The following is a 13195-nucleotide window of genomic DNA, read 5'->3' as shown; positions in this document are numbered from 1 at the left end:
GGACTTCCCAAAATATTTTATGTTATTTTGACATCTGAACTACAATGATATATAGTACCATGCAAAAACTATTAAATGAAAAAGTATTATAATAATTATAAAAATTGTTAAGCGAAAATTTTCAAAAAAAGAAATGAAATAATCAAATAGCGCCACACGGCAGCAGGGTCCGATCATATTCCCTTGGCAGGTCTATATCCATCAGCACCTCAACATTCTAATGTGGGTTCATAATTTTTGGCAAGATTTGTGCGTCTTTTTCTTAAGTTCTCATTATTTAAAACATCTACAAGTGGGGCCACATATGTTTTACTTTTTTCCTTAATGCTCCGCAGGGTAAGCATCAGTAAGTATGACAGAGTGTGATTCCTGCCGGAGGGGATTTGTAAAGTGGGTAAAGCGGGAGTCACCCAAGTCCTTCCCGGCTCCCTTACCGTCTATCCTCTTAAAGCAAAAAGGTGCCCAGAGCCACGGCGCCACACACTCACAAAGCATTCTTCTGGGGGAGCTCCACTAGTTTAATTCTTTTCAAGTTATCAGGCCCCCTGATCTGCATAATTCCAGAGAAAGGAAACATTGAAAAGTGAAAGTTATAAAAGATGAAACCCTTCCTATTTACCAAAGCAGACTTGTTTTTCTTTATTTCAACATGCCGCCCCACAGTATTCCATGTGAAATCAGATGGGTTAAAAAAAAAAAAAAAAAGGTGATGGGAGGATATTCTGCATGGCAAGGTCTTCTGGATAAACCACTGCAGTTAAAGAACAAAATTTTTAATTTAAAGCTGTTAAATGATAGGAACGTTTTGGGGACTTTTTTGGTGAATGTTCAAGTGCTCATTATTTCCTCCTTTCAAATAAATGAAAACTAATAATAATAAAAAATATATTTCAGAACAAAATAAAAATGTTAGGCTGATTACATTTTCAAGGTAAAAAGTTTAAAGATATATCCCTTGAAGCTGCATCTTTCCCATGTGTTTATCTCTGTAGGAATTTATTCTTATTTCTCCCAAAGATGCGTATAAACTAAATTTGATCACATTTTCCCAGTGATTTCTATTATGTAATAAAGATTTAGTCTCCAAGAAGGAAAACACATTTGACCCAAATACAATAAATGCTATGCTGTGAGTACCACAAACTTTTAATCATTAATAACGATGCTCAGCATATTGTAAAGTAAACTCATTATGAAGGAAATTGCTTTCTCATGGAGCCAGGTCCCTACAGAAGGCCTAACACCCTATGTCTCCTAGTACTGTCTTCACGTCCACTCATTCGTATAAAACCTGATCTACAATTTAATAAGTGCTTTTATATCAGTAACCTCATTCGATTATCTCAATACAACTGGGAACTAGTTAGGACATCTATTATTAACACCATTAAAGGGATGAAGGGTGAAAGATTCACGTTATATATTGCTTTATCGCTTAAAGCATATATGGGAAGCTATTAACAATCATTCAATCTCATTGGAGGGTATTCTTCTTCAAAGACTCGCACACCAGTGTCCATAGCAGCATTATTTGTAATAGCCAAGGACTGGAAACAACCCAAATGTCCATCAACAGAGCAATAAATAAACAAATTGTGACATATTCTTACCATAGACTACTACTCAGCAAAGCAACTATTGGAATACACAACATGGATTTGCCTCAAAATAATTAAGTGAACAATGACAGATCAGAGGGAGTACATTATGACTCCACTTACATTTAACTCTAAAAAAAAAAATGCAGTTGCTTGGAGAGGGTGAGGCAGAGAAGGAATGGAGGGAAGGATTGCACAGGGATACCAGCAAGGCTTTGGGTGATGAAATGTGCTCACTACCTTGATTGCCATAATTGATTCGCTGGTGTACAGGAGTGTCAATCTTATCAAATTGTATACCTCCAACATGTGAAGTTTGTTTCATGACAATTATATTTCAATAAAGCAAGCTTTAAAAATGAACAGGACTGGGTCTTAGCCCAGAAAGCTTTGGCCACTCCAGGAGCATCGTGGATTACAACTATCACTGAAAGAAAGCAGGAGGCCAGCTCTGGATGAATGTCAAGTTAGTACGGAAAGAATTGCCTCCCCTCAGAGCATCCCAGTGAGATGGTCACAGATTCTCTCTTGTGTTCCCAGAAGGAAAGAGAGTCCATTCAGTCCTGTTACATCAAGGGATGAAAGCAACATGAAACCCCATCCCAAAGCAAAAAATGTATAGTGCCTTCGTTGGCAACTCTCATTTGCAATGAAAAAAAACTGAATATAGCTTCTAAATTAAATTCATATGTTTCTTTTGGAGGAGTCCAAAAATGTAGTTGTCAGTTTAGTGACTAAATGACCTTTTTGCAGGCATGAGTGGGTGGTCAGGCTTGAGGTCAGGCAGGCCAGGATTTGAATCCTGGCTTTGCCTCTTTCCACTGACAAGTTCCCTCTCTACCTGTTTTCTGTGAAATAGGATTGATTGCTCTGTTGAAGAGATTTAAAGAGGATGCAAGTGAACTGCCTGATGCAGGCCACCCATTCAGTTAACAGCTGTTTGTTTTTCTTGCGACCAGGTCCATGGTGAATTGTACCATTCCCTCAAGGTTTACTGATTACAGCAATTCAAAAAGCAATCGTCAACAAAACAACAGCTCCAGAGTTCAGCCTCAGATAAATTACCTTCAGAATTAAACTAAGCATTTAATGCTATTCACAGGGTCCAGAAATTAATTTATAAAATACATTTTAAAAACTCCCTGCCACCAGCACCACCCAAAACTGTAAAGATGTATAGGATATATTTGCAGTCTCTTTAGGAAGAATATGAGCAACTCAAAGAGTTTAAGACCAAAAGTACATATAATCTTTGGACTAAAGCTCAAATCCTAATCGGAAACATTAGATCATGATGTTTACTTTCTGAGATGTATATGGTTCTCAAAGTTTCCATCCAAATTCTGGTAAGAATTTATATATTTCCTTCAAAGCTTTGGACAAATATGGAAGATAATGGAAAGAATTTTTTGTATATGAAATGATACATTGAATGTCTCCATAAATTTCATAAAAATTTTTACTTCCTTGCATGTTACCTTTGTGCATGATGAAATGAAGACCAAAGAAAGAAAGAGATGGGTAATTTGGACTTTTCTTTTTAATTTAAATTCTTTATTGTTTAAAGTATTTTGGACTTTTAATATTTTTAAATATAGTACTTTTTCCCCATAAATGTATATGCTGATCTTTTGCAAATAATGTTTACATATAAAGTCTAGGATAACTCAATGATTTTTGAATCGTTTCTTATTTAAATGGGAGTAACTGACCCATTATTCAGTAGTGGGGGGCGTGGGGTAACTCTCAAAATCACTCCATGAGATAAAACTCAAAATCTAATTAGAAAAACATAAAGGTGATGCAAGCATGCTTCACAAAAATGTCATTTATGATAGGAAATTGTCTGCCTGAATGCATACTTGTACATGAAACTAGCCTGTCTGGATGAAAGCCGAGAAACTAATTTGCTCCTTGGTTGCAAGGTCATTTGACCTGGGAAAGGGCCCACTAGATCTAGGAAAGCTCAGTAATAAGAATCCAGCTTTGGCTCCTATAATTGACTAGGGAAATAATGAACTACAGACTGATTGTGTGGCCCAAAGAACTGCCAAGAATACACATTATCAGTTCCTGTGGCCTTTAAAACACTTTGCATCCCTCTGAGTGGACATAAACGAGAAGGTAAAACCTGATCTTAGAGGACATGGTTACAGAGAATTTGATTTGATTTTTACCTACAAAAAGGCATTGAGTTAATAAATATTATAATAAATATACTTTATCATATGCTACTTCTCTTTCTCCTTTCTCACACCTTCTTTCCAAGATGTTATTTTTAAAGCACCTTGGGAGAAAGATTATGTTTAATTTAGGGTTTTTAATTTTTAATTTATAAATACTTCTTGGAAAAAAACTAGAAGAGAAATATCTTCTTGATTCAGTTAGTATTCCCTCTTTAATGTGGACTTAACCCTCATCCTGACATTCTAATTTAGAACTAAAACACATATAAAAAACTACATAAAATACATGTCAATTTTTTGCCACATTTCAAATTTTTTATAAACATTGAAATTATTTTGGAAGTGGGATATTCAAGAGGTTTCAGCTGTCCTGAAGCTTTGTAGCATCATAGTAACCATCTTACCCAGGCATAGAACAATGGCCTTGAGTGTGACGTGTCCTCTGCTTCTACAGTTCAAGCTCCATAGAGGTGCGACTTATGGCCATCTTTAAGAGAGAGAGTGCAGAAGCAAAAAGTCCTGCAAGTGACCTGCTGTCTTTTGATTCCAACAAAATTGAAAGTGAAGGAGTCCTTTATGGGATGACAGAGGAGGACAAGCAACAAGAAACCTATCTCACAGCTTTAGACCTCAAAAAGCTGATCAGCAGAGCGCTACAGGAAGAAAAATCCTTGCACGTGGGGACAATTCAGTTCACTGACGGTCAGTTGGCAACTTCATAGTTCTGGGTTTATCCTCATTCTGACAGAGAGACTAGGAGTTGTGAATGTTTCATGGTCACTGTCATTTTTATTGGGCCTTGCAGAATCTATCATTTCTGTGACAGGCGCATCGTGTATGGTATCATTTCTGTCTTTCCTCACTCCATTTGATAAGTCTTTGGTGACCACTTCGCACCAAGAATAACTCTAGGAGAAGCCAAGAATGTCAGTCAAGTCCAGTTTGACCACCAAGTAGAGCCCAGGGAGAGAGAGTAACCCCTGGACAGTTCTGTTCCCCTGGCAAAACACAGATTCTCTTATTAGTAAATTGATCAAGTCCCAAAAGGAAACAGATGGCACATTCAAATTAGGGTCATGTGAGACGAGTTTGATAAAGGGACTATTTATGAAGGTTTCCCTAATAGGACAGTTCCTTGGGCCTAGAAGCAGCAAGGGCCCATTACGACCTCCTGGCCTGAAGGGTTGCCTAATGAACTAAGCCATCCCCAAAAACAGAGGGCAAGCAATCATTGACATATCCCATATAAGACAACCTCCTGGAGCAGAAAGTAGTGGGAAGAGAAGAGGAGCGTGGATCTAAAAAAGTCAACCAGATAATCAGGCACACTCAAATCTTCAGTGGGTACCTGGAGGGACCCAGGAGCCTGGGACTCAACTCCTCAGTAGGCCCAGTACTCCTGGCTTAACAGATGGACAACCGAAATGCCATTTTACTGTGACATGGCATGAAGCTAGCATTCTCTGCCAGTTCTGTCTCTCTGGCATCTATAGTCAAACTCAACACTGAAAAGCTTCACAAAAACCTCTTGGACAATGCGCAGGGTAAGTGAATCTACTAGACAAGAAAAGGTGAACTTCAGACTCATCTCAGAGACCATCTGGTTTGTCTCTTTGTTGAATCCTCTAGGACAGTGGTTCTCAACCTTGGCTGCACATTAGAATCACCTGGGAATCTTTTTAAAATCCTGATTTCTGGGCCTCATCCTCCGGATATGCTGTTTCTTTGTTACTAATGTTGTGGCCCCACCCCATAACAAAGAAACAGAATTTCCGGAGGATGAGGCCCAGAAATCAGGATGTTAAAAAGATTCCCAGGTGATTCTAATGTGCAGCCAAGGTTGAGAACCACTGCTCTAGGAGGTTCTGAGAATCAGGCTTTGGTTTGAAAGTAGGACTCTGCAAATGGTTCTTGGTTGCAGTATTTATTCAAGCCAGTTCTGTTAGGTTTTGTCAGTTCAGTGATGTTTTCATCCTCACTGGCCTAGCCAATCAGCCTGTCTGCTTAGTCCAAATCTGTACAATAAAACTAAGCACCCTAAAAATCCACCTTAATAATTGCTCTTATCACGTAAGCATGCAAGACACACCCCTTGCACCTCTCCTTAAATTTATCATTCAGATCAATGACCCTTAGCTTATGTGACAACTTCTTGATGATCGGTTGCACCACTCCTTAAGAACTGATTAGTGCCACATTTTCCACCCTAACTGTTTTACTGCCCAAACACAAAAGGAAAGTGAGAAAATAAAAAATAAAAAAAACACTCAAATCTTGTGATTTTTCATCCACAGAAATTGTTGGGTCATTGCCTGGCTCTGCTCCCAACACCCAGTCAGTGCTGCCTACACTCCTGGCTGGTTTCACAAAGGTGAGTGTGTTGTCCTTTTGTTCTTCAAATAGAAACAAGGCCTCAAAAATATTCCAACAACAAAAAAGACTGAACAGAGCAAACTCTCCTCTGCAGTACTTAGTGCTTTTTATAGGCAGTAGTTGATTACCCATTTTCCATATCTGTATTCGTAAAACACAGAAAATGTATATACACTTTAACAACTAATAGGTCAATTTTGAAAATGAAATGTCTTCTAATAAACACTGCCTTTATACTTATTCAAAGAGTGTGTATACTTTTTTAAGGGACACCCTAAAATTTAAAGTTTCCTTCAATGTAGTCAGATCTTTGTTTCAATTAGAGTCAAGATTTGCTCTGTTTTTGATAAAATAAACACATGTTCATAAACTGAAAAGAATACTTAAAGCAGAATATTTTATTTAACTTCCAGAAATAAACATAATTTACAAGTTGGTTCTTAAGGTCTTATCTATATACTGGTATTTATTTATGGGGATCTCATAAGTACAAAATAACATCTTAGAAAGTAAAAATAATAAATTCAGTAATAGTTTTTGTTTCATTTAAAGCTATGTTCATTTAACTTATGCCAAAAGTTGTCACTGGGGTATTCATAAATGAAAGTGCTGACTAAGCTTTATTGCCTCTTTAAATAAAGAATTCATAAATGCAAACATGATAGACATAATTCATAACTCATAATTTCAGTTATGAGTTAACTCTGCATAGGCAGAGTCAATTGGCCACCCCAATAGAGTTCATATTACCGCTGTATTCGTGCATTCACCCTGTTTAGGACATATTTCTCTATCAGAACCTATATCAGAATCTACAGTAGATTCAAGTCAACTAAACTGACTTGCTTAAATTTAAATGAAAAATGTATAGATTATAGCCCTTTTCATATTAAAAAAAAAAAAAGTCCCTTCTCCACATGTCTTTCTACATTCATTCTTCAGGATGCTACTTTGAGTCCAGAACTTCCTCTTGGCCAACCCAGGCTCGAGACAGTGGACAGAGAAGGACACAGCCTACCTGGTGAGTTTTTCCTTCCCACAAAAGACTTTTTAGATAACAACATCCACTTTGAGAAATCCATGTATGACACTACCTCAAAGACCAGTGACAAAGCCCCCCTTGACCCAGAGAAGCTTTCCTCACCCAGCACTGCCAACTGGACAGCAGTCCATTGACCCACCCTCCTCTGAAAAGGAGGGCACCCTGCATGTCCTTCCCTCAGCTCTACTCCCCAGGATCACAGAGAGCACTAGCAGCCCTTTCCTCGTGGACCTGGGGAGAGAAACTCAAACCAAAGCAGCTCCAACAGCTACCCACACAGAACAGCCATCCCTACTGGGCACTGAGAGTGCATCAGGACAAGGTAGGGCACAAGGCCCACATCCACAACGAGGGACTATGGCAACACAGGGTTGGGCCTTCACCATCAGTATATGGATTCCTATTTGCCACATACAAGCTGACCATTGACACTGTCTGTTCTGCTACGTGTGTTTCTTTAGCACTGGCTAGGTCATATTGTTGTAACGTATCCCAAGAATCACTCAAGGACGCCTCAAGGAGTCGAATTAAGGAGTCACATTTATTTCAAAGCCGGGACTATGAGGGGGCAATTTGCTCTCCAAATCTCGTAGTGGTTAAATGACCACAACACCAGATTTATATAGGCAAAAATCACAAAGGTATTGATTACATCTCGGGGTTAGGAATGAGGAACCTGGTTTGCAAAAAAAAGAAAGCAGATTGTTAGAGAAGCTAGATTGAGCCAATTAGTTATCTACAAATATTAATTATAGTTTCGGGTCTCAGGACCACTGAGTCAACGGAAACACACTATCGGAAGCCACTGGGAAAATTTAGAGTAATTGTGCAGCTGTGGTCTCCAGGTACAGAGGAATGTGTTTTCTAAAACCAGTATGACCACAACCAATGCGGTATTCACATTACAATCAATAGGGTATTCAATCGAATGGGATGATTTATATAATTCAGAAAATCAAAATAACTTTTCTATTATTTTAGCAAGCAAATAATGACAGAAGCAAGTCAGCAGGGTTAAAATATTAAACAGCAATTCCCACCAAGCATGGTTGCCACCACGCTAGAATATGTAATTGATCCATAAGGGTGTCAGCAAACACTTAAATCTTCTTGATTCACTTCTGAATTTCCAAACCTGTTCATTTTTGAGGCAATAGGGTCAAACGTTCTCACAATTAAAGAGAAATCTTTAATAATATATGAAGATCTTTAAGAAACCCACCTGAAAATTCTGAAGAAGAGTCTATTTTAGCGCAGGAAGTAGCTGATTTAGTGGCTTCAGAAACCCCTATGCTTTCCACTTTATACAGTTCTGTGATGAAATCGTAAGTAAAAATGTCTTTAAGGAAACCTGAACCCCAAGATGCAAGGTGGTTAAGGATATATTGTGGTCCGAAGTGCAAATGCCGGTGGAGATGTGTTATGGCTGATATTTTTAATAGGATTGTTCCTGTCTTAGAGTTCTTCTTTACAAAAGTCTACAGGTTTTGAGTGGTCCACCTCAATCCTATTTTCCTCATAAACCCTGTATGCAATTAGTATGCAGTTTTATGGAATACTACGTTTTTCACAAACACATACATGTCACAATAGCAGAACCACCTGTACAGATTATATTTTATTTACATGATTACCAGTGAACACATGTTAACCAACATTTGTTACAAACCAATTCTGCAGTTAGTGGTTTAAAACAACAATAATTTATTTTTTCCATAAATCTGAAATGTGGGCAAGGACCAGTGGCAACAGCTCTTCTCTGCCCCATTATGTAAACTAGAGTACCTCCACTGATGTTGAAGATCTTTTTCCAGAATGTTCTCTACTTGGCTGGCAAATCAGTGCTCAGCAGAGCTGTTGGCAGGGCTCTCATTTCTGCTCTATCTCGGCCTCTCCCAGGGGCTGCTTGGGCTTCCTCACAGCATCACAGCTGGATGCATAGAGTCAGTGTTGCAAGAGACAGACAGCTGTCACTCTCTTAAGGGCCAAGAAATAGTGTCACTTGATCACATTCAAAGAATTTAGGGCCAATTTTAATCAACCACACTTCACATCAACCACTATATTGACTTTTAAATCATTTGAAAGTTAGTTTGATAAAACAAAATTAATCTCTTGGTGAAATAATTGACATTAAGTGCTCACTGGATATAATAACAATATTATAGCATAGAACCTTATTATTATAAGATCAGCATTTCAGATAGATTCATAAAAATAATAGTATATCTATGATGAAAGTATTGTATTTTCAAAATTGCTTTACTGTTCTCATTTTATTTAGACATTCCTTTTATTCATGAATATAGCATAGATATAATCTAGTTAAACTACTGTGTTTCACAGATGAAAAAACCAAGCCTAGAGATGAGAAGTCCTTGCTCAAGGTCACACTACAGCTGGTTGCAAAACCAAGGTCATTCAAGTTTCCTCCACTATTATACTGTTTGACTTGGTTTTATATATATTCATCATTAAAAATATATATTCTCTCAAACTTACTTTGCCCTCAAACCCAGCCTCTTCTTTCTCTATTTCATATGCTGTCTCTCTCTTTTTTTTTAATAGACTTCTGGGTCTTTACTATCTCACCTCCTAATCTCCACAAAGTTTCACAAGTTTTCACTTCTAATCACAGATTACAGGGATAGAGTTTTCACAAATGGCTTCCTAATTAATCCATTTAGCAACCTCATTTCCATCTTCATTTTACTTGATGTTTCTGGTGTGTGGTGCTTGTTAACCACTCTCATCATGAAACTGTGTTTTGGTTCTCACAAATGACTTCCTTCCTGGTTCTCTTACTCCCTGACTCCGACTCCTCCTCAGTCTCCTGCACTGGGGCCTGTCACTAGGTGTGTTTTTTTTAATAATTTATTTGTTAAAATCCTACCTTATTAAAAAAAACTGTGATGAATTACAGACATGCATAAAATACAATAAGATTCTATTTTTAAAGACTTGAATAACAATGGAAGAAAAGATAAAACAAAAATAAGTCAGATGACAGAGTAATGAAAATGCTTTGGAACTAGGTAGAGGTGGTAGTTACACAACATTGTGAATTTATGAATTTACAATTACTGAATAGTTAATTTTAAAGTGGTGAATTTTATGTCACGTTTCACCTCAATATGTCTTTTTAAAAATCAGATGACTATATAGGGAAACTTGTGTACAAAATATACTTGATAAAGCTCTTTCAACTTGTTTTAGGTGGCTGATGCATTTGGCTGGGAGCTTCTTAGCAGACTGTGCAATGAGGATAATACAAGTCATATAATTCCGTGTCTGCATGCTTTCAGCATGGTAATTGCTTAGGAGAAAGGATTTCTCCTAAGAATCCTCATAAGGGAGAGAATCCTGTCTGCCATTAACCTCCCTCTGCATAAAATCAGTGTCAGGTGTTTCCTTTAAGGCCCTCACTAGAGATGTGTAATGAATGCCGGAGCCCAATTTACAGCACTTCTCTGAGGGGCTGGGTTCTGACAGCCCACCTGAATTCCAGGATTGATTTTAGAGTATCTAGAGGAATGAATGTGCTTCATAACCTCCAGTCAATGCTCTATAAACAGATATTACATCTCATAACTGAGTTTTTGATTAGTATTGACCAAGAAGCACTGTATTTGCTGACATGAGCCTAGAGTGCAAATATTCTGTGGCCAATTAAAGGCAGATCCATATGCTCTCATAATCAGCCCAAGTGGGGATAGAAATGACTTATCCTAATGAAAAATGAAGTCCCTAACTAGGAAAAATTCTTGATAAAAAGGCATTTCAGTTACATGCATGGAAATGGGAGGGGGAAGAGCACTCTAGACAAGACTGAGTGTTCCTCCCTCATGAAAACAGTTCTGGGTCTCACCAAGGCACAAGTAAAGGACAACTAAGACTCCAAAGCTCTGCACCATGGAATTGCCGAGGTAATTTTAGCCTGGAAAACTTTTAACGTTAGTGTCACCAAACGCCCACGAAGCCATTAAAATCTTAGTAAAGTGCTCGTAGAACTCTCTCTGCTTAAGCAGTTTAATGTAGTAGCTAATCCTCCTGAGATAAAGTACTGATAAAATATGCCCCTAGAACACTAAATGAATTGGTGTCTTGTATAGAATCCTGAGGTCTTCTATTATTAATATTTTAGGGCAGTTTATCCCAAGCCATTCTTTCTTGCAGAGCCAGTTACCTGTTAAAATTACTCCTGTTTCATATAAATAAAAGTCATAAACATATAGGAGAAACTCTACATTCTTCCTCCACATACATCCAATTTGTTCAAAAATAATATTAAACCATTAGGATAGAAATTTCTGTATAGTTTGTTTTAGGTGTGTGTAGGCAGCAATACATTTTTCTTTTTGCCCATTAGAACGATCATCTCATCTATCAAAAGAGAAGCTCTTTAGTGTTCTTCCAAATTACAGACTTTTTCACTTGCTAGACATTCCATTTGAAATGTCAGCCTTAATAAATTGCAGCATTTTAAGTGGTGAAGAAGCAAACTTTAGGCAGAACTATCCCGCTGTCAAACATTTTGTTTTTTATTCCCCTGTATTAGTTTGCGTTCTCCAGAGAAACAGGACCAATGGGAGCGCTTATACATGTATAAAGAGGTTTCATCTAAGGAATTGGCTCACGTGGTTAAGGAGGATGAGACGTTCCAAGATCTGCAGTCAGCAAGCTGGAGACTCTGGAGAGCCGATGGTAGAAGTCTCAGTCCAAGTTCTGGGCCAAAGGCAGGAGAAGGTCATGTCCCAGCTCAGACAGCCAGGCAAAGCATGGATTCGCCCTTACTCACTCATTCTCGTCCTATTCCAGTCTCTAGAGGACAGTAGGAGGCCCACCACATTGGGGAGGGCAATCTGCTTTACTAATCTACTGATTCAAATGTTAATCTCATCCAGAAACACCCTCACAGACACACAAAAATAATATTTAACCAAATATCTGGGTACCCATGGCACAGTCAAGTTAGCCATCACGCCCGGCCAGTGCGGCTCAGTGGTAGAGCATCAATCTACGAACCAGGAGGTCATAGTGCTCTTCAAATTTTAAGTTGGGGATATTCAGTGCTCTGCCCCATATTTTGGCTCCATATTGAATGATAGTCTTCCACTTCCCTGCTGTACCTGCTGCTAAACCCTCACTCTCTCAGAATTCCAGGCTTTTCTTCATTCCCTCTCCAAGGTCCGATTTAGTTTCTTATGGAGAGTAGTGATCTATTTAATCTCCTTTGAACATTTTACTGCACAGTGACCACATGTTTCTGAGATAAATGCTGCCGTTTCTGCAAAAGCAAAAGTAGGTAGAAGCATCTGTCCTTAGAAAGTGTAGCTTTCCCTTCCTCCCAGGCTCACAGTCCTTTATAAGAACACACTCACACACATACTTAGATGATACTATGTTTTCAGTAGCTCTGGCAACATCTCACCTTAATGCCACCATTTCTCCTTCTTCTCTCTTTTCTCAAGGAGCTCTTTTTCTCCTTCCACATCACACTAAGTTCATTCTCTGGTTTTACCTCCTAGGGCCTAGTGCACATTGTTTTCCCCCAGGGCTCCACAAAGCTTCCCTGCACATCCTTAGCTGGGAGATTGGTCTATCATCAGTGAATTCTGGGGGCACTGGGGGCCACGGATCCAAGGAAAACTCTGCATGTGCCAGTAAACCAGAGTCAAAAAGGTTCACTTAAGTAGCAGTGGATCTCTGGGATGCTGTGCTCATTCATTTATTCATTCAACAGTTATTTAAGTTGTACTTACTAGGTGCAGGGGATAAAGCAGACACAGTTTATGACCATCACGGTCTGAGTCTTCCCTGAAACAGACCCTGAGGTGAGGATTTGATCATAAGTAGCTTGCTGCAGAGGTGATCCCAGGAAATGCAGTAAAATAACAGGGAACTGAAACAGGAAAAGAATGAAAACCAATACAACCAATTCGCTGTGTGGCTGCTGGAGCTTATCCGTGGTGCACTGATGAATGGGAATCTCAAAA

General features: G+C 38.5%; 1 protein-coding gene across 1 annotated transcript in view; it reads left to right on the top strand.

The window, feature by feature from the left end:
• IMPG1 (interphotoreceptor matrix proteoglycan 1) overlaps positions 1 to 13195 on the top strand; it is a 115156-nt gene that overhangs the window by 47181 nt on the left and 54780 nt on the right. Inside the window, 4 exon segments of the mRNA XM_015569387.1 lie at positions 3099 to 3119; positions 4239 to 4486; positions 6079 to 6155; positions 7100 to 7178. Of these exon segments, the coding sequence (XP_015424873.1) occupies positions 3099 to 3119; positions 4239 to 4486; positions 6079 to 6155; positions 7100 to 7178 (425 nt within the window).

Source organism: Myotis davidii, unplaced genomic scaffold (assembly GCF_000327345.1).
Source record: "Myotis davidii unplaced genomic scaffold, ASM32734v1 scaffold104, whole genome shotgun sequence".
NCBI classification, from domain to species: domain Eukaryota; kingdom Metazoa; phylum Chordata; class Mammalia; order Chiroptera; family Vespertilionidae; genus Myotis; species Myotis davidii.
Note: the sequence above shows the minus strand (reverse complement) of the source record. Positions and strands in the feature narration are given on the sequence as shown.